The sequence below is a fragment of the Haplochromis burtoni genome, unplaced genomic scaffold, assembly GCF_018398535.1.
Source record: "Haplochromis burtoni strain Fernald_Lab_line unplaced genomic scaffold, NCSU_Asbu1 Contig_240, whole genome shotgun sequence".
NCBI lineage: Eukaryota > Metazoa > Chordata > Actinopteri > Cichliformes > Cichlidae > Haplochromis > Haplochromis burtoni.
This window is the reverse complement of record NW_024582601.1, coordinates 97099-120182: the sequence shown is the minus strand read 5'-3', so window position 1 is coordinate 120182 and position 23084 is coordinate 97099. Positions and strand designations below refer to the sequence as shown.

The 23084-nt window shown below is 40.5% G+C and overlaps 1 protein-coding gene across 2 annotated transcripts in view; it reads right to left on the bottom strand.

Annotated features, from left to right (window-relative positions):
- mbpb (myelin basic protein b) overlaps positions 1 to 23084 on the bottom strand; it is a 47268-nt gene that overhangs the window by 4211 nt on the left and 19973 nt on the right. For both annotated transcript variants that reach the window (XM_042227043.1, XM_005937682.2), the window contains one exon: positions 14289 to 14352. In XM_042227043.1, the coding sequence (XP_042082977.1) occupies positions 14289 to 14352 (64 nt within the window). The remainder of the gene's footprint in view (positions 1 to 14288; positions 14353 to 23084) is intronic.

The following is a 23084-nucleotide window of genomic DNA, read 5'->3' as shown; positions in this document are numbered from 1 at the left end:
AAGAAACAGGACACTATCCTGCTGTATAACTACTTACACAACAGTGGCCCATGGAACTGCAATTAAAGTAATAGAACAAGCTCAGAATCCCAGGTAATGAAGCTGGGAAGACAAGATGTCCTTGTTAGCTAGCTTGTCAAATATCTGTGTGTTCTCACAGATTTTCGGTAACTTTTCTGCGACATGTTCACTGATAATTCCTTGCTGCTGTCAAGAAGTATTACGTTCAGCTCGCACAGTACTTCTAAACAAGCTGAACTGTAGGTAAATGCTTTGAAGGCCTCTAGTTTCAGCTGCTAGGTCACTGACGGCTGAGCGACAGCGTGAACTCTGACATTTTAGCGAATCCCAGGCTCTTCATCTAAATACAGAATGACTTGTTTCTTCCAGGATTCAATCTACCCTTTAATAGCATTTTCCGGGAGTCAGTGACTCAATCAACACCTAAGAAATATCCTTCAAACACCTCGCCAATTCCATTGATTGCAACTGTCTGTGCCGCTCAGTCTGACAACTAGTTTGATTTGAAGTCACAGAAAAGTTGGAGCAACAAAGTGCTTCTTTTCATTTTTGAAGAGAAGAGAATCAAGCAATTCATGTCATAGTTTCTCCCCCATGTAGTCTTTGACTATATTAAAAACTTTTTATCCAGCTGCGTGGCTACACCTGAGACGACACGACATACATGAGACGCACAAGTTGTAAACAACACTAAGGGCCAATTATCCAGCAGTATGATGTATAGCAGGGTGGAGAGAAGCAAGCATCTGCTGAAAGCGTGCTCACTTCACCATGTTGGCTTTTTTTCATAAATACTGCATTTATTCATGGTTTGAAGACGGGAGATAATGAGAACTCCTCAAGCCCTACCATCAATGCTTCTGCCGAGGGCTCCTTAAACCACTGCAGAGGAACCAGTGAGTAATGTCAGACTGCTGTGCATGCTCTTTCAAACATATCACTCTAGGTTTTTGCTATTTTCTTTGCATTAAGAGATGCTCGTCTTATTCAAAATAAACTTTTCATCTTTAGATATGTCATCTTTAATACTTCTCCACACCAGCTTCAAGATATCCCGATGAAAATTTAGGTGACAAAAGTGCCTAGATGGGCGGGTAATGCTGGTGAAGTTACAGGTGTCCCTTCCCACCTTTGAAATCTCTGATTATTGTGGCATGAACAATTACCATCACCACCTCTGCTTCCTGCAGGATCTACATTCAGTAGTGAGGTAAAGACAACTGGCCTGTCTGATCTGTTCAATGAAGAAATTCAGCACCGTGCAAGAGGCGAAATTTCAGCATCTAGAAGGAGGAAGGCATGCAGGGAGTGGGCCTCAATCTCCTCATTTTTCCTCCTCTTCCTCAGTGTGAAGAGGATGTGCAGCCAAGCATCTGGGACAAGAACAAGGACTGTGGTGGGACTGAGGCACGGGAAGCATTCCTCTGAAAAAACATCCATCGCTATGTGGCCCTGGACCAACCCTCCTACCCAGGGGCAAAAATCTATCTGCTGCTGCATTGATGGTGGATCTGAAGCACCCACAAGCTAAGAGCGGGAAAAAAAGACGTCTTCTGTCTCTGTAACCCCCGCTGGCATTCAGGGCGTTAGTCCTCCAGAGATTTCCCTAGCAGAGATAAGCAGTAGAACCATTCCCTGATTATCCAAGCCATGTTCATGACCTCCGAACTTCAATTGAAACAGTGATTTTAAATGGAAAAGAACTTCATCCTGGGGAAACAATGCACATTGCTGTTAAGCTCGAGTGATTATAAATCAACATGAGATATAGCCTACAGTCTTTCTGTTTGGTTTTAATCTGAAAAATCCAAAGAGTGAGGACCCACCACAGTTGGATTTTTGTTTGCTATGCATGATGCAAGGCACCATTATACACATAGCAGTGTCACAGCTGCTGCTTTTATTCAAGCAGCTGTAAGGCTGACCTTGAAGTGCTTCAATGCTTTGTCATTACCAACAGCATAGAGGAGATCAGGCTTTCGCAGTAGCAGCACCCAGACTCTGGAATAATCTGCTAGAGGAGATTCATACTTCAGAGTCTATTCAGTCTTTTAAATTGCGTCTTAAAACTCACTTTGGCTTTTAATTCAAGTTCAGTATGAGTACCATCAGACCGGTTTATGTTTTTTTAATTGTTAATTGAGTCTCTATTTTTTTCTCGTGTTTTTAACCGATCGTGAAGCACTTTGGTCAACTCTGTTTTTCAATGTGCTATACAAATAAACTTTTAATTGAACAGCTCCTCACAATGACTTGTTTCTGACAAACAGGGACAATTTTCTCTTTGTTTTCTTGACATTAGGATGACATTTTCTCATATAATTAATTATCTGATTTTGTTTTGATAAAAAACCCACACATTCTGCACTGTATGGTGAATGGACTGATTTTTGTACAGCGCTTCTCTACTCTACTTGATCAAGAAGTGCTTTTTACTACATGGCTCATTCACACACATTCAATCACTTTTCCTACACCAGTGTCTTAAAGCTAACACTCAGACACTCACACTCCAGTGAACACATAGGGAGCAACTCAGGTTTCAGTGTTTTGCCCAAGGATACTTTGGGATGTAGACTGAAACATCCAGGAATTAAACCACCAACCACTTACTGGAGGCAGTCCCTAAAAGTCATACATGCAAATGTTAAAAACGAGCCTTTCTATAATGTTAACATGTTTCCACAAATGTTTTCGCTGTCTCTAGATACTTCCCCTTCATTTCAGCTGTAGTGAAACTATTACTTTTTATATATCTCAACTGTTTAAGTTATATTACAGCTTAAAGTTATGATTGCGTCCTAAAAGAGACTCAAAAGAGCCGCTTAGCTTCTTTAGGCCCATTTTTGCCATCCAAAGTTATCATCACATTTAACACCAAACTTAACACTAAATCTTATAATCTCAGGTTGAACATCATGTTAAATGTTTGGTCACATACAGCTCACAAACCAAAATAAATCTGGCAACAACCATGCCAAATTAAAGTGTATTGAGTGTGCACTTAGCTGTAGCATTTAAAAATTCAAATCGCAGTAAACTCATGTGAAGCCTGGTGTTTTGATAAAGAACTATATCTGCCATGCCAGACGTGTTTGTGGAGGATGAGGTTTTCCCTGGCAGCCACTATGAATGGCTGTCTCTAGTATGACAGAGGGCCAGCACACAGAGCAGCTCAACATGGGTTGATGCCATCAGCATAGTGCTCAGGGACATTTCCTCACCCATGGAGAGGCCAAAACACATTTATAGATACACACATTTCAGCAAGGGAGTGAGCATGACTAATGTCCCGGACTCATAAGCCAGCTGGATGCTTGAGGCTTGAGATGAGACATTACACTCCAAAAACAAACCTGAGACAAACCTCAAACAAACAGGACCGACATACTCTGAAACACTCTGCTCTGCCGAGCGCCCAAGACCTCAAAATCCAAATGTCACCATAATGAAGATGAACTCCATGTGTGGAAGAGCACCAGTGCTAGTTTTTATGCACCTGAAAGCATTTTCAGTATTTTTATACAGAATCTGTTGCTAAATATAACCACAGTAGACTAAATGGAACAGAAGGTTATGAATCCTATATAGCCATCACCAGTGCTGATAATATGATATCAGTTTTCTCCTTTCTCTCACAGCAGAACTATTTTCTTTAGATAGATAGGAAGATAGACAGATAGACCTGCTGTAAGGATTTCTTAAACTAGATCTAAAAGAAAGTCCTGGTTTACCCCCAAAAGGCTTTTTCTAGTTCAGGTAGTTCAGACAGTCTGTATGAGAAAAAGAAATATTACAGTGAAATAACTGCAGTTTCTTACATTAAAATAAAGCAGACTGTTCCCAACACAGTTTAGATCAGGGGTGGGGAACTCCAGGCCTCAAGGGCCGGTGTCCTGCAGGTTTTAGATAGCACCCTTGGTCAACTGACTAGTTCATTACCAAGCCTCTGGAGAACTTCAAGACATGTTGAGGAGGTAATTTAGCCATTTAAATCAGCTGTGTTGGATCAAGGACACCTATAAAACCTGCAGGACACCCTTGAGGCCTAGAGTTCCCCACCCCTGGTTTAGATCATAAACTACAAATCTGAAATATCACACTTTGCATCCAATTTCCACAACCATCTCCAGGGTTTACAGAGAAAGCTACACTGTAAGAACACTGACCAATGTTCGGGTGGTTTCTTCCAGCAGTATAAAACATCATGTCATAAAGCTCAAGTCATCTCAAACTGGTTTCTTGAACATGGCAATGTACTCGAATGGTCTTCACAGTCACCAGATTTCAATTCAGCACAGCGCCTTTGCAACTCTGTGACACCAACATGTCAATATCGACCAAAATCTCTGATAAATAAGGCAGAAGTGGGCCCAACTGCGTAATACCAAGGTGTGCATAATAAAGTATCCAGGGAGTGGGTGGGGGTGATTTAGGATAAGAAAAAAAAATCCTAGAGCTGTAAACCAATCTAAAGTGTGATTATCTACTGTATTAGAATAGAGCATTTGATTTACTTCTGGAAGTTACAGTGCTTGTGTCTTGCATGGAGGAGGTTCAGCAAACAGCTTAGAGAAGCAATAAAAAAGCAGATCATAAAAAAAGCACTACACAAACAACATTTGGCAGTGATTAGAGCTGCACACAACCACATATTGCAGGCAGTGAACTATGAATTCAAATGTGTCTCTAGCGGCACTTAAGGACCACTTGATCAGCTGTGCATTTAATGTGATGAACCCACCTTAGATTAAAATGCATTTGTTTTGTTTTTTAATACAAACCCATCATGACCACTACAGAAAAACACTTGAAACACCCCTCTCAATCGGGATTACCTTACAGAACCTGCATGTCTGTTCTCCAAGAGTAAAGACTCTAGATAATCTTGTCTGACATTTGGGACACAGTAGCAAGAGTAGTACCTTTGTACTGTTTTGTTACCCATCTATCCCCTCCCCACACACACACACACACACACACACACACACACACACACTAATTCAGTAATTGTCCTGCCAGATGACCGAGACAAGATGACGTGGTCTCCTGAACTCATGGCCACAATGAGGCACAATTTCTTCACGCACAAAGATGAAGAATACACAGGGAGCTGGTTCAGAGGCTGCATGCAGAAGGTCATGAATACGGCTGCATAAACACAGGCACATTTAGAGCAGCAACAGCGCGGCTTTTAAATTTCCGAGTAATTAATTCATCAACCGGAGAAGAAAAGGGGGAACTACAAAAGTGGGTCAGAAAAAGGAAATGCAAGGTGAAGGAGGACAGAAAAGGAGACTGAACAATGGTGTCAAACCAAAGAACACTAGTCTAGTGATGCTGCCCTTTAACAATCAGAGCTTTTGAGGGTGGAGGGAGGGGAGAGGAGGTGCTTCACATCGGCGGTGCCAGGGCCCGTACCAGCTAGAGTCAGCCTCCGCCACGGAGACAAATGACTGAGCCACTGCACTTTTATACATGTGCGACTGGCAAATCCACAGCACCAAACATATTGTCAATACTGCGCTGTATGCACAGTCAGCAGTGCTTACACAATCTCAGTGACAACATGCCATGTGTGCGCATCACAGAAGACCAAATCCAACATGCAAAAATTAGGTTAAATTTGAGTTGCTCACACTCACCTCAAGTTTGACTATAGCCTCCATTATCACAGGGATCAGTACAGGCACATTAAGATATTCACTTACCCATAGTGACATCATCACTATGAGGTCAAAGAGAAGCGTGGCATCTGGCAGAGTGACACACAATACTCGCACTGCAAGTTGTTGATGTAATATTGATGAGAAAAGTCATGAATAGAGAGCCCTACGTACATGAATTTTAATGTTTTATACCAGTTTTCATTTTTAATGTCTATTGCATAAGCTGATACACTCACGGAAAGCTAAGAATCTCTAGCAGGCCAAATGTGAAGTATTTTTTCCAGAAACTTCAAAGCAACGAGCTGAAGCATTAATTTTTATTTATGGAAGTTGTAACATGCTGCACAATTTGTTAAAGAGAAGTCGCTCAACGTTGATGCGATTTGTAACTATAGGAGGTGTCTCGGTTCATTTATTCTCCTCTCTCATTCTCAGATAAATAAATTATTAAATAAATTGGTTTCCAGCAAACAGCGAAGCCAGCCGATTAAAGAAGATATATAGTGATAACTGAAGAAAGCACAGGGAGCTTTGTGGGTCAGCTGAAGGGCACGTCAGTAAATGAAAAGCCAGCTGTGTACATCACACACACAACGCCGCATTAACTCCACCCAGAGACGAAATCAGATATTAAATATGCACCCGACTTCATGAGGGGGAAATCCAATTTCCAGCGAGCATCCTCCGATTCTGTTTTAATTACGGCTCGATCTGTATTTTCAGGAGCTTCTCTACACAGTTAGTAATGAGCAAACAGAGAGGTGAATCAGTCTCAGCTACTCCGCCTGCTCCGATCAGCCAGTGCTCTCATTAACCTCAGCAGGCTCGAAGTAGATCAATGGAGTCTGAAGCAGCCTCGCCCTAACAGACCAAATTTCCCAGAACACGTCCAATTTTAACAAAATTACAGAACAGCGCTAAAAATGGCTATTGGTATGTCTACGCAATACTTTTCATGGTTACTGACGCAGTCTGTGACTAACATTTTCTTTTACCATAGCTAACTAGCTTGCTACAGAATGCACCAGTAACAAACCACTTTTTAAAAAAGATCTCAATCTAGTCCGCATCTACTCACTGCAGTATTTTCGATCAACTGAAGGCGTTTCAAAGAGTTTTTAGGACAGCCTGATAATAACGAATCATAAAAGTTCAGCCTAGAAGTAAAAAACATATGAACTAGTTCTTCATCGTCACTCTGAGACTCTTTGTTTGTAATTTTAGAGATATTGTGCAGATGCAGTGGAAGTGCTACATAATTCCTTAATATGCACATTGAAGGACGTGTCCTTTCAAAATACTGGTCATGCAATGTTTCAGAGAACATAAGCATTTGTAGTACACTATGTTAACTGGCTAACAACATGCCCTGACCTGCCCCTTTCTCATTATATACAGCTTCAAAACAAAGATAGGTATGCTATAAAACACTTCTCGAAGCTTCAGAAACAAGTGGGTGACATCAAAGTATCTATGTTCAACTTTTAGTCACTGTCTCTGCTCTGTAGTTAGCTGGCTAGTTTAGCTCAGTGGTTCTTTAATGTTATCGGAACAAGGCCCCATTAGAAGTATTTCCAAGTCACAACTTGACAAATTATCTTGTATATAAATAAATTAAATTCCCCATAATATGTATACATGGCATCCTAAAATATGTGACTTAGCATATGCTAACAAAACTAACAAATTGCATTCTTTTTTTCCTCCTTTCTTTATTTTTTAGAGGAGAACAGAAGAGGACGAGGAGGAGATGAGGGACGTGACATCAAAGGAGGTGAAAAGAGAGAATGTCAGATCTATAAGACGCTCACTTTCAAATTTGTCAAAGTTCAAAAAAACAAGACGTTGTCACATAAATGGAAGCAAAAGTTACGTGACCAAGGCAGATGAAAAAGCAGAATTCAAACCGGCGTACGACTTCATTGACATCAAGCCCTTTTCTTCTTAAGAGTTTTGGTCCTGCTGCTAAAGTTAAAAATAATAACCAAGCTGAATGAGAACTCAGAGTGCACTCATTTGGTTTATATTGATTTCATGCTGCAAAAGCCCCCCGTGCACATGACCGAAACCTTTTTGGTACAGTACAGTCTCTCACATAGTAGATTCCTTTTAGGCAAGAAATAAACTGAAAATAGTGTAATCTGGCTAATGATTTGGATAATGTTCTTAAAGCCTTTGTGGTTCTACTGAATGACATGTGGAGGTAAAGAGCTAATGCGTGCATTTCCCCTGCTGTAAAAAAAACAGCCCAGTATTTCAGCAGCGTATTATTTATTCCCAATAGTTCTTTATTCAAACTGAAACAGCCCTCTGCTTTTAGTTTATGATTAATGACAGATTGGCTGTGTATAGAGAGACTGTAACAGTTCAAATGGTTCAATTATAGCAGATTGTGTAAACTCATATTGAGCATTCTTCACAGTTCGACAAAAGCAAGCCACATATATTACAGCAGTATTGGCTAAATGGGATCTTTTAAAGACAATATTAAGTGGACAAAGGGAAACAAATTAGATTATTAAAGTGAGAAAGGCATTTCCTAAATATTTAGTATACTTAAAGTATTTAATGGAACAATATTTGGTTGATATTGATTCCTGCTCTTAATTAAAATCACCAAAAAATGACTATATGCACTAAATATATTTAATGGGACACCAACAGAATAAAAACTATATCTGCTGCTTTGTGCAGGGATATTTCCATTCCAGTCAGATCTTTCATCTTCATTTGCTTATTTATGAAGCACTATTGTAGCTAGAGACAATTTCCCAGGAGCACTGCTACAGAGCGTTTTCATAGTAGCTCCAGAATTGGTTCCTCCCAACAGAAGGCAGGATTGTTCCCCACACATTTCAATATGAGGGGGGGAAGACAAGAGATCCTCCGGCTCCCTCAGGCTGCCTGTCATCATGTAATTTTGCATGATAACAGAGCCCCTTACATTATCCAGCTAAGGTTATCTAAACAGATTCATCACAATAAAGCCGTCTTAAAGTGTGAGTGCAGAAAGAGGCTGCTAAGGAACCAAGCATTTACAAAGAAAAGAATTTTTTCAAGCCAAATGCTCTGTAGGAAAAACACAGCTTTGATACACTCTCATACACTGATACGGTCCAACCAAGCTAAGTGTTGAGACTAGTTCTCAACAATAAGCCTGGGTGGACAGTTACATGTTCATTGCCCAAAATAATGGAGTAACAACCCAGTACTGAGCCTGTAGAGAGTACAAACAATCTATCCAGGCAACCTTGGCCCATGACTGGTGCCTGCAGTACTCACTTTTCTGTGAGCAAACAAGCAATTAGCAGTCCCTTTAGCAGTAAACCAACAAATGGGGTGGCCACTTCCACTAAAGGGTGGGGAACTCCAGGCCTCAAGGGCCGCTGTCCTGCAGGTTACAGATGTGTCCTTGATACAAAAACAGCTGATTTAAAGACTAAATTACCTCCTCAATATGTCTTGTAGTTCTCAAGAGGCCTGGTAAGGAACTAATCATTTGATTGAGGTGTGATGACCCAGGGTGATATCTAAAACCTGCAGGACAATGGCCCTTGAGGCCTGGAGTTCCCCACACCTGCACTAAACGTATTTGATAAGTGGAAGGTCCCTTTCTTTTTTAATCAGAGAAGTCCCCACCAAGTGACCCCACAACTTAGTAGGAACGTTTGGCTGTTGTCAGGTCCTGGGTACAGGTAACAATTCAATAGCGTACAGAACCTCTTTTAGCAGCAATAATATGAAGTCAGAATTTTCTGAATGACTTTATTAGTCTCTCATATCATTATGGATGAATTTCGGTTTGCTTCTCTTGACAAGGTTGCTTCAGTTCACTGAGGTTTGCAGGCATTTGTTTAAGAACAACATTTTTAAATCAACCTTGGGCAGCTGTGGCTCTGTTAGACTGCAGGCTCTAATCTTAGAGTTGGTGCGTCAAACTCAGGCCCCTTAGTGTGATAAAGTGTTCTTGGCCAAGACTCTGATCTCCCGAGTTTCTCCATTACAGACCACCTACAATTTAGAAAAAAATGACACAACCTAAAGCCATCTTGCCCCAAGATTTTTGACCAGGCCACAATTGCTAAGCCTTTCCCCACCTGACACTACACTTCCTCTCCTGGTTTCTATCCACAGCTGCTGTTCGTTTCTCCTCCCCTCACCCTGACAGCTAAAGGGGGCCCGTTTTGCTCTGCTGTGGGCCTGCTGCAAGCTAGGGCAGGTAATGGAGTCATAATGGGCTTTTAAGAGCCATACAGCCAATGGTGGTGTTTGCCCTTCAGTGAAAAAGAAAAAAAAAAGCACTGCAAACAGGAAGTGCAGTATGGAGACATGAGTCATGATGCCTGCTGATGACCACTACACCCTACAACACGCTCCAATAGAGACTGCTAACCTGCTGGTCATAAACCACTCACATTGGGCCAATATGATGGAAATCCCTCATTTTCCTCCTTTGCCCAGCACTTCAGAATCACCTAATGGTACTAAATTATTTCACCCTTGGTGCACAAGCCAGAGCAGCAATGAGTTAGAAACTGATAAGAAAACATGATTTTTACACACTACCCGAGGCCAGCGCAGACTGAGCAAAGATCCAGTTAAACATTAAGAGTTAAAGCAGAATCGACACATTAATAATATTGAGGTGCTCAGAGGTGGTGTCCTTTCAATGAAAAACCTCATTAAAACAGTCTGTTTGCAGGAAAGGCTGAGCAAAAACTTAGCTGACATGGAAAGGGCAAAGTCTTAATCAATCTAAATACCAAACTAATTATTTTTCTTCCCTTTTCAGTAATGAGTGTGGTATGCAGTCGAGTCATTTATGTTTTAGGTTGCCTTACAAAGAGATGGGTACTTTAACCTGTATCCCAAGTTGTGGATACCTATGAGCTGCCAGAACTGCTATGTGGCCTCTTAAAAACACTTATGTCAATAGCGGACCCTTTAATTCTGTTCCACTCCGATCAATGACGAGTGTTTAACAGGAGGGACATGAATTACTGAGGTTGTAGGAGGAGGAGCATATCGAGTGGATCCAATCTGATGAAGCTTCTGCGTGGTATACCTTTCCTGCCGATAATCAGTGAGAACAAGCAAGAGTGGTGGTTCTCTGGTGCTGCGCACACAGGCGTGATTACGCACTCAAACAAGCTTCCATGACATAACATCATTATGGACAGAAAAATTTAATTGTGCCTTCATTCACATGCATGCATACAAACACACTGCAGCTGGACTGATAAATTTGTTTTGCATTATAGGAAATCAATACTGACCTTTCTTAGAAAATGAGTCTGTGCCGTCTGCACTCCAATATCTTTTCCAGTGATTTCACGCTTCAATGACTTTGTATTTCTTGGATAGTCACTGAATACTACACTAATTGTTTTTGTGTGTAGTCTAGTCTCTCAGTTTATGAACAGCTGTTACCAAAACACAAAGCAGCCTAAAGCACTGCATGTTCCCCAAACCTTAATGTGTGAAGGTTGGAGAAGTGCAGAAGCCAGACTGGACCAATTCCTCCTTCTTCAGAGCATCCCCCGGGTTTGAGTGGTGGGTCATTTAAAGACATAAATGTAAAAGTCATATACCCAACAATCAGTTGTAAAAGTCATATACCCAACAATCAGTCTCAAACTTCACCCCCTATGGCAAAAGTATTGCTCAACACAAATTTAACACACATTACATGTTTGTACGAGTTCTTCATGTGACCAGTGTAAGGGGAGGTTTATTTCTCTATAAAACAAACATAAATATTGAGTAATGGCAAATAGTTTGTTGCTAGTAGTGACTGAAACACTTTTGAAAAGATGTGGTCAAATGTGAACCATATACAGCCAGAGCTGCTCAAAGTGTTTGCTGCTTTCAAGAGCTGGAATGTTAACAGGCCTGCTCTGCTGTTTTATCGAGTGCCCAGCATTGGATTAATAATTATAATTGATGATAATTAGTATTAGTAGTGATATGGTAACTGAACCAAAGTGCTCGTAACAGTTGGGGCTCAACACTTTATGTAAAAATGATACAAATGAAGCTTGGAAAAGTATTGATGACACATTTAGCCAGCTAGTTGCTAATATCATCACACGTTTTTTTGAAAGACCATCAAGTTACATTTCCATAGCTAAAAGTCAAAAGGGATATTTGTCACAACTGCATAAATATCCATGTGATAAACTGTACAAACATTTTTACTTTTCTAAGCTAACGCTGCCAATAAATGATAAGTAAACCTGCCAATAACAATAATAAGCTTCTGAATAAGGTTATTCTGAATATGGACTGAGGTGATTTGGCAAACGCATTTGCATGTTATAAAAAATTTCATGAAACGTAAATAAATAGAGACTAGAATGTTCTACTGGTTGATGCCTTCTGGCAACTTTAAAGCTAGCTTAGCTGCTAATATTCAAGTTTTAGACCAGAAACAGTTTAACTTAATTATTATATTATTTATAATATTATAAAAAATATTTTCTTTTAACTATGAAAAACTAAATAACTACAAAGAAATAAGAGTTAAAGTTAAATATTATTTCAGTGTTTTAACCTTAAAATAGATATTGAAATCTTTGTTTTGAGTAATTATTTTGGTTACAAGCAGTGACTGAGCCATTTACAACACTGCTCTCAATGAAAATTAGTCAAAAGTGGCTAAAGCAAAAACAAAAAGTAGCTTTTGCGATTTTCTTTTGTGCTTTAGACACTTTAGTTCATACATGTGAGTAGGGCTGCACGATTTTGCATAAAATGAGAATCACAATTTTTTGGCTTAGAATTGAGATCACGATTCTCTCACGATTTTCTTTTCCAGTATAAATATTTATTGCACTTATTAACTGCACATCAACTTCGTAACAGTTGAGACTGAACATAAAAACAACAAATGTCTCACGTTTTGTTGTTGCCGCAAAATGTTGTACTGCTTGAAATTCAGTCTCCACCGTTGCTCGACGCTGCGTGTATAGAGCAGGTAGTGCAACAATAGAAAAATAGTTGCGGGACGGCACTGTGTAGCGTTTGTCTAGGGTGTTGATCATTTTCCTAAATCCCTCGTTTTGCACAGTGTTGATGGGAGCCATATCTTTGGTCAGGTGATAAGTGATAGCCTCCGTAATTTCTTTGTGCCTGCGGGAGTTCGACGTGTATAGGGAAGCGCTGTATAAGGTTCTCGTTATTGATGTTTGGGTGGTTGACCGGGACGGATTTTCTCCTGTCACTTTCTCGTCATCCCTGACGTGCTCTCCGTTGTTTTTTCCCTGCTAATTTTAGCATCACACGGCACAGCATCACGTGGTATAAGGCTCCGCCCTTGTCATTTGTTGAGCAGGAAGAGTGAGCGCTTGTTTTCATGCAGATTACGTCCCGGATCAAAATGCGGTACAATCGTCGTCTTTTTTTTTTTTAAATCGTTGTCATTTGGAAATGAGATCGCACATAAGTATGAATCGAGATCGCGATTTTCTAACGATTAATAGTGCAGCCCTACATGTGAGCCAATCATTCCTGGCTTGGTATTCACCAAGCCTCACCCAGAAAACGTCCCAAAATTTAGGAGAGGAAAGTAAATATGCTGCACATATTTTCCGCTCTGTCTCTTGGGTATTTTAGCTGCTTCTAGGCAAAAATACAAACTTCAGCAGGTGGCTGAAGAGACCTTAAATCACTGCAATTCAGCGGCTGATGGCTTTGGATGTTTAGCAAGAGCACATATTGTATGTGAAGCCTTAAACAAACAAACAAAAAAATAAATGTAAACAATTTCCTTCACCCTGGCAGGGTGCATCTTTACATAGTAAACAAGAGCCAACAGGATGCGTCACAGACTCAAGTTGTTTCACTGACAGTAGGGACAAAAAGAAGAAGAAGATGAAAAAAGGGACTATGTTGATTTTGTTGTGTTAGAAATTTGATTTCTTTTCTTTAAGCAGAGTGCCTTACAGTGCAAACTCCACCAGAGAGATTTAGTCTGCTTTTTTAAAAAAAAAAAAAAAGACATAGTCTGCATATTTGCACGCACAACTGCAATTGCCTCTGGTTGCAAAAATATCCCATACATTCTAATTTGCAAAAGCACTGACTCCTAAAATCAAATCATAACCAACCTATATGGGTCTACTCCTGTGGATCAAACTCAACTGCCCTCATCTGCTGAGCTGCAGTATTACAGAGGCCTTATTTGTAATACCTGATCCTTTCACACAAAACATCACCGTGAATGTGACCCAAAGACAAAACTTTTCTAAACTATAAGAATCAACAAAAAAATTTGGAATGATTGCAACAGTACTTTTAAGAAAGGCTGTCCTTCATAAATCATTGCTAACTTTTTAAAAACCAGCCAGACGTGGCTAAAAATATGATGGATATTCTGTAAATTGACTGATGCCAGCTTTGACTCTCATAAGTGGACGTGTATGGGTTGGGAAGGCCTCTATTCAATCTTTAGATTGCTCCAGAGCTGATTATGCACACTACAAACTGTCATTCATTTTCTCATCAACAACTGAAAAACATATACATCTCCTCGTCTGTCAGATGGGAGTATTTCCAATATGTAATATGCATGTAAATTTTAATTCAAAGACCTCTTACCAAAGACTTCATCTTGTTGTTCAGGTTCTGCTACTGCCGTTTCTTTGGGTTCAAGTGACGGAGCCTTTAATGAGAACACAAAAACAGATTGAAGAGGTGAGATGCTGAGGTGCCATGGCAACAAAGCAAAGGCAGAGACAAACAGGCCAACTGTGTGAGAGAGGGGCGATGAGAAAGAGAGACAATGCGAGGGGGAGGTAATTATACCCATTTAGTATTTTTGGGGCTTTATGAGAACAGAATTAAGCTGAGACCCTTTCATTCAACTTTCATAAAGAAGTGGGTACATCATGTGCACACTGGAAGCTGTTGCAACACTGAATGTGTGACCGGTGCTTTTTTTCAGGATTTTATCTATTTATCATCTGTCTTATTTTGATTGATTAATTGATTTATTACATGTATGCACTTGTGAATCTTTGGCAGAAACTTGTCTGGAATGCATATGCAAAATGACATTATTATGGTTTCAATTATTTTCATGTTATTTGCTAATATTCATTAAGAAAAGTTAAGCCAAAACGCAGAAGCAGCGAGTGAAAAACTGAGTACATGCTTACTGCTTCCAAAGGAATTAAGAGTATAAGTAGCAGCCAGGTGCTACTAATCAAATGCACTGATTGATCAGCAGCAAGTGTGAGCAGCTGTGTAAAAGCAGATGTTTTGGCAGTTTGCAATGTGCGTTAACACAATGCTAGGGAGGAAAGAAATCAGCGATGATCTTAGAGAAGCAGTTGTTGCTCCCCATCAGTCTGAGGATGGTTATAAGGCTATTTCCAAATAATTGCCAGTCTGCCATTCTTCAATGAGAAAGATTATTCAAATATCAGGGGCAAATATTCCAGACTTGCGCTAATTTCCCCATGAGCTAAAGAATTGCTGCAAGATTAAAATAAAGAAATTGTAGTGAGTCAGTTAAAGTCCAGATCTCAACCTACTTGAAGGCTGCGGGGGACATTTAGAGAGCTGTGCATGAGCAAATGTCCACAAAACTCAATGAACTGAAGAAACATTCTACAGAAAACTGGGCCAAAAACACCTAAAAGACAATATGAGAAACGAATAACGTCACGCAGAAAGTGAGAATTTCAGGTTACTCAAAGTCAAGGTGATTCACAAGCTATTGATTGAAATATGAAGTGTGCTTAGTTTTTTTTTTCTTAGTTTTTTCCACTGATTGTACATTTTGGCTTAACTCTTATTAAATAAATAATAGCACAGTGTAATATATCATGTGTTATTATTAATCTTAGGTTGTATTTACCCAATTTTAGGTCATGGAAAGGTCATTTTTGATCATGCTCTGATATGCAAATCCTGTGTTCAATATCATCTTCAATCCTTTAGGAGATCTGGCTACTGCAGAGATGTCAAAATTACTGTAGTTCATAGGCCACATACAGCCAACTTTGTCAAATTAAGTCAGCAAATTCAAACCGGATGATCGCTGTTAGCACAGTCGCTCGCTAGCTGCTGATGTCACCTGGGAAATGGCCAAAAAACTCTCCATCAGAGACCGATTTGATACGGATGGCCGCACACAATCTGTCATTCAATTAAAATGTTTTGCATCATAATTACATCTGTTCAGAACCCAGTTAGCCTGTGAAATAAACAATCTGTAACCACCGTGATCATTTTGGCTCTGCAGTGGGTGGGACATGTTAACTGTTAACTCACAGAGCATCAACAAACAGCTGTGCACACATGTTTGTTGTGTGACTTTTATTTCGTAAGCTGACCATTTTGACAGCATTGAAACAGCAGGAAGTGATACGGGAAACGTACGAAGTAAAATGGCATTAGTTGTTACATAATGACAGAAATACTGATTCATCTGCAACAACCCACCCACTTTTAACACACAAAGTCTAAGCTTACACTAGCATGCAAGATGAATTATTATTACTGTCTGTATTCACACTTCTGGCTCATCCAAAGAATTTGTTATGTCACTATGACTGGCATGTTTACAGCCTTTGACCATCATGTACAGTGAAGTGCCTTCTGATTTTATAAATCCTCTTAACATCCCCCCTCAGAAGAGGCATGAACAGTGCTGTTGCTGGTCACGTGCTCTATAATGTTGTACTGTGGACATTTATGTGTTTTTCTGTGCAGAGGAGTTTTTTTTGTTTCCTGTTCTCATGCTGTCCTCCTGTAGCCCAGCATGAGTAGAGGTCTCTTTTTTTTCCTCTTGTACCTTTCCCACTGTAGTGTACATTTCAGTGTTTTTTTTCCTGTAATGCAACCGTTCTCTGACTTGTATCCCCATGTGATGTCTGTGTTGTATGTGTAAGGTCAGAGGGCGGGTTCATTCCACTGCAGGGCAACCTGCCACTGCATGTGGCGAATAAACTTTGAACTTGAACTTGCCTGCTTCTTAGTGGGCTTGCCTACATGGGGAATCAGAGACATTCAAAAACTGTGGGCACACTGATCACCATTAAATCAGAACAGAGGAAAGTGCAACTGTGACGCAGTCGCAACAGCTGAGGGACAGTAGAGTGTGGTGAGCAAGCACTTACTAATGCAAATCACTTAAAAGTCAACAAGTGCTCCTTTTTTTGGCCTTTTATTATGCAAACAAATGAGTCTTGATAAGAGGAGATTAAATTACTACTGGACAAGATTTAATTACGTTTTTTTTCCCCTTTCATCAAGAGCAGAAATTCTTTAAAAAAAAAAAAAAAAAAAAAAAAAAAAAAAAATGACTACTAGAGAAAAAAAAAAAAAGTCATGCCAGTGACTGTGGGTAATGAGACATTTGTCATGCAGCCAACTCCTACTAAGGCTACGTTCACACTGCAAGTCTTAATGCTCAATTCCGATTTTTTGTTCACACTACAAATAAAATGCGACAGCAAACGCGCTCTAGTATGAACGCTCAAAGCGGCCCGCATGTGCAAAAGAAGACGTCACACACAACGCGCTCCGTTTAGACCCAGAGCAAACAATATTGTTTGACTGATGGCTGTTAATATAAAGACTTCAGACTTTACGTTTCCCAATTTTTGCTTTAAGTTATTTTGTTATTTACATAATAATGTAGATAACCTAATAATGATCCTTATTGCTGTTTTAGAGGAGCGGTGCTTCAAAGGATAGTTGCAGATTTCTGTCAGAATCTGCAGATTATACAGTACAAATAAAATGTTCACGTTGTCTTCCCAACAGTTTCACTAACATCTACACTGGATGGCCAGGAAGCGTTCGCGATGTCTTCTCGGGCGCTTCTCCGGCGCTGATAATTGGCGTCTGTCTTGTGTCAGTGACGTAAAAGACGGATTTAATGCGACATGACCGTTCAAACAGCAGTCGCTTTCTAAAACATCGGATATGTATCGGATTCAGTACCACATACGAAAGTGACCCAGATCGGATTTGAAAATATCGGATTTGTGCCGTTCACACTGTCATACCATGATCGGTATGTACGGAGCCCCCCAGGGGACATGGGAGAAAAAAAAATTAGGGAGGAAAAAAAAAAAAATTAGGGAGGAAAAAAAAAAATTAGAGGAAACGGACTTTTGCGAGATCTCGCAAAAGTATTGCGAGCGCTCGCAAAAGTATTGCGAGATCTCGCAAAAGTATTGCGAGTCGCATGCGCGCAAAAGTATTGCGTCTCGCAAAGTTTTAGCGCATCTCGGAGGCCGCCAGCTCGAAGCCGACCGGGAGGTCGAGGCACGATGTGCCGGGAAAGCGGTGTTCCTCCCGGCTGTAGTAGGTCTCGACTTCCCGTTAGCTTCGAGCTAGTGGCCGCCAGCTCGAAGCCGACCGGGAGGTCGAGCACGATGTGCCGGGAAAGCGGTGTTCCTCCCGGCTGTAGTAGGTCTCGACCCCGTAGCTTCGAGCTAGTGGGTGTCAGATCTCCAAAAACTCGGAGCTCTTTTGCAAATATGTGATGTCTTGTAAACCGAGCAGGTATCTGACGTTTACACAACTACATTCACGCCTCAAAATATCTTAAAAGTGTATTTTGTGACCCAGAAAGAGTAATATTACAACTAAGTAGCTGCCGCCATTGTTGGAGTTTTGCGAGATCTCGCAATACTTTTGCGAGCGCTCGCAATACTTTTGCGAGATCTCGCAATACTTTTGCGAGCTCTCGCAATACTTTTGCGAGCGCTCGCAATACTTTTGCGAGCGCTCGCAATACTTTTGCGAGCGCTCGCAATACTTTTGCGAGCGCTCGCAATACTTTTGCGAGATCTCGCAATACTTTTGCGAGATCTCGCAAAAGTCCGTCTTAATTTTTTTTTCCTCCCTAATTTTTTTTTTTTCCTCCCCAATTTTTTTTTCTCCCTCCCCAATTTTTTTTCTCCCATGTCCCCTGGGGGGCTCCGTAGATATGGGTGGACATGGATCAAAAAAAAAAAAAAAAAAAAAAAAAATCGGATTTGATGCGCTTTCGCCTGCAGTGTGAACGTAGCTTAACAGTGAGCAAAGTAGGATGATTGAAGAGCTGCTCCCAGGATATGAGATGGTTAATCACATGTTTGATCGAAATAGGAATAGCCAAGCAGGGACTCTGCCTCCTCTCTTGCTTCGCGTGCAGCCTCTGTGTTAGTGGGTGCTTGATTACAGGATTGGAGACAGGTGCCCTGTAGCCTGAACAGTGCCTGACCAGCTGCAGCCACTTGAACAATCAGGTCTTCTGAAATGCTCTGCCCTGCCACTCCTTTGCAACTAGAACACAGTCTCTGCCTTTGCAGTGCTCATCTGTAAACTGGCCACTTTTACTGTTCTGTTAGTATTCTGCTTATTGAAATTCATGCTTTCTTATCTATGCAGTTTCTTTGGCTGATTCAGCCCTTGCCTCCCAAACTCCCGTCTTGTCAGTTCTCTCTGTTCAGCTCCCCTTTGTCTTGGCTTATTTCTACTCCCATTTTCTTGGCCCAAACCTTAGTGACATCTTAATGCCACAGCTTTAGCTTCTGGTTGCCAACGTGTAGCCTAGCTTCCAGGTCCCTGGCTACCAGCCCAGACTAACCCAAACTTCAGGTTTCTGGTTACAACTCTAACATCAAGGTTACTGTTGCCACCTCAGCTCCTCAAGTCCTTTTGCCAGTTTGCTTGTTTACTGAATAATGAGTCTACAACTCTGCACTTCGCTGGTGAACAAATGATTTGTAAATCAGTGATTCAAAAAAGGAACACCACATGTATTTTTGTGCACTGATAAAGCTTAAATTTCTATTGAGGATTTGCAGATATGTGACCTCTAACCGTGTGACTTGAACTTATCTGCCATTTTGGACATGTGACAATGTAAGATCAAGTGAATAACATAATCACACAGGCCTAGAGATTGGGCAGTGACTTCCCTGGCAACCGCCTGTCCCTAGGGAAAAAGGTGTTTCCCAAAAACCTCCTTGTGATTACTTTAGTCACTAGTATACTGCTATCTTAGCCTGAGGTGAAGTTATAGACTTCATGGGTTATGGACTCAGCTACTCTAATAAATAAATTATAACAAACTGAAAAGCATGCCAAAAATGGAACTGGAGATGTCCATCAAATGCCTTCAAAGGTGCACCTTGTGAAAGATTTTGGCTCTAGCGCTGAAACAACTTTTACTCTGCAGGGTGAACCTTCTCCATTTCCAGTTTGCATGGCTGTTTTTTAAGTTTTACTACTTCTTGGCTGGTAGTTTGTATTTGCAGGATAACATTTGAAAACAAACTACAGGTAATCATTTGCCACCAACCAAAGCAATCACTAGGAAGTTTCTGGGGCATCTCTGATCCAATTTCATCCAATGAGATACAGCAAACTCCAGAAACGAGTGTTTAGCAATCAGGAAATACATCGTTTTTATCCATCAGCTGGTGATTGTACGGCACACTTGATATGGCAATCACAACTAAAAATCCTTAGCATTCAACCTTTGCTAGATTTTCTTTCACACAACTTGGCTGTCTTGCCTTAGTTCTTAGCCTTTCCTTTTTCATATAGTGTAAAGAATTTGCAATGCAAACAGATTGGAATACACAGAAAAAACAAAACAAAACCCGCAGTCACAGAAGCTTGGATGGTCATTAAAATGAAGGTCCTTGCCACCAAGGAGGATGCTGGGCCTGGATCTGCATGTAAATGACTTCACATTTAAAAATAAATAAATAAATAAATCAGTTTGAATTAAGTGCAACTTTAAAAATACAGCTGACATTTTGGCCACAAGGCACACTTGGATTTTCAGCCTCTGAAGGACACACATTATATACAAAACTAAAGGGGTCCTCGTTAAAAACTTGTCACGACACGACCACATCAAAGGAAAAATGAAAAGGGCGATGTGGGCAACTAAGAGAACTAAACTGACATCTTAATGCCATCCTCGCTGTCGGTGTGACACTACTCGCCACAGGTGCCTTATTAAAAATACAGTTCTTGTCAAGTAGAGCTTTCAAAAGAGGTTCATGTTGGAGACAGAAGCACGTCCTGACCCTGTGACAGCTTCGACAACACCTGACAATTATTCATACTTTCCTGCCCGTCTCAGTCCTAACCTACTGAACTTTTAGCTTGCCAACTGCGACATATTTCTCTAGATTATATAAAACACAATCACACAAACAGATCCCCCTCTCCCTGTCATTACAAACCCTGAAGAGAGTATACTCAGGTGAATAAGTTGTGAGACCACCAAAACAAGTCCCAGAGTACCTTAAGACTAGAGCCTGACCGATATATGATCTTTAAGACTGATATTTGTTTTATATTTGTTTTCCTTCTCTCAGACACACAAAACCTGAAAACATTTTGCTAATATATTGCCTTGGTTTATTTATTTTTTTAATTACTCATTTACTCTGTGTCGGACTGTGCTTGGACCCGTTATGTTCTTGTTGTTTCAAACCCAGTTGCTAACAGCAAAGTTGCAAAGTGCCCTCTGGTGGACAAGCAATGTAACATCAACACTCATAACCTGGCTGAATGGTGTTTCTCCTGGCTCTTCTTTAATTTTTCCACTTCTATTTATCACCATTATAAATGTGTTAGCCCTGTGACACCGTGTACCCCACGTATACCACCTCTTGCCCTATGGCAGCTGGGCCAGCTCCCCACCCCCCAAACTGGATAAGCAGAAAGATATGACAATAAACAGCTAAAATGAGAAATTGCACAACAACAAAAAAATCCGCTAAACAGTGAGGCCGCAAAAGGTGAACCGCGTTATAGCGAAGGACCACTGTATTAGCCCACCATAAAACAGCTTGGGCTCTACTCAAGATCTTGTTCCTCTTACTCTTTACTTTTGGATGCTAGCTTTGGTAAAATGTCTTTTTACTACTATAGATGACCAGAACCACATATCATGGCTTAAGCCTAGCACCTACAATGTAAAGTTATGCCTTTCTTTTTTTTAAGGCTATCACACATGTAAAGAGTGGACTGTTGTCACTAATATAAGACACAAACATCAGAGTTAAAGGCCAACCCCCCCCAAATAAAACATTTATCATAAAATTGCCTTAGCCTTGTTTTTATTGTACTTATTTTTTGGGAGGTTTATTTGGTTGGTCCACTCATCACCATTAAAAGTAATAAATTAAGTCTTCCTCTGTAATTGTACTGCTGTGTGACAATGGAAAATTCCACTGCTTCAGCTTCAGTCAGGCCTCTGATCCCAATTCAGCACTAGGATACTGTAAGCGGTTCAGTGTTCCCGAGCACTCCTGACATTTGAGCAGAGAGAGTGGGAGTGGAACACAGTGATTTGAACACATTTCAGCACTTGGGTCTTCTGAGACTTTCAAAGGGATCCAGGTTCCACTTCGTACATGTGGTTTGGTGATAACTGTACCCTTCAGTGTTACATCCTGTCCATTCTTTACAGATGGAAGACATTTCATCTCACATTTGTAAGGTACTGTATAAAAAGACACTGGAGTCTCTGGAGCTCTACTTTCTCAAGGCCAGTTTTATCCCCCATGTTGACCGAATGTACCCAACATTTATTTCTTTATTAGAGCTGTAAGAACACCATTAGATAAACCAATTAAGACCAAAGAGCAATATACTGTACATTTACAGCAATATAAAATGAGCAGCGTGTCGTTCAAGCACAAATGTGTCAGTAAAGTGAGACACAGTAGACTTAACTGGGCTAAAAAGCCACAGAGTTTTACCAGTCATGGGCATTGAATACAATGGTATCCAATGGTAAAATGTTATCCAAGGCAAATAACTAGTCAAAGGGTTTGTAAACCCTGTAGCTATATATCACAGGAACAGACATACCAGTCACAGTCACACAGCTGTGTCTCTGTAGACTGGCCGTCTACTAAGTGGGCATCCAGCTCCCTCATCTGGAGACCTTAGTCTTTAATTCAACAGCTTCAGTAATAGTGCTGTATTGCAACTATATTGCAGTGAGTCACAAAGTAGCACATAACTTATTTTTGTGAAATTACAAAAGGACCTAATTTAAGGTTATGAGCTGCAAGATATCCACATGGCTCGTCTACAGAAACGGCTAACGTCAAAGGTCCTAAAATCCTTTCATATAAAGTTGAATTAGTAAGGTAAGAATAATTACAACTTGTTACTTTCAATTTCATCATCTGCAATCTGTGCTTTCCTCCTTTAACACTGTATTTTTATTTCCTGTGTAGCTGAAGGTGTTTGGAAAATTCTACAGGTGATCTGTAGTGAGACAGATCACCTGTCCAAGCAGTTTCTTAGCTCAGAGACTGGAAATCAAAAACATAGTCTGCATTCACTCTGCTCTGCGTTTCAGTGAGCATTGCAGTAACCAGTTGTCATTACCCAGGTGGGCGTTACACTGAT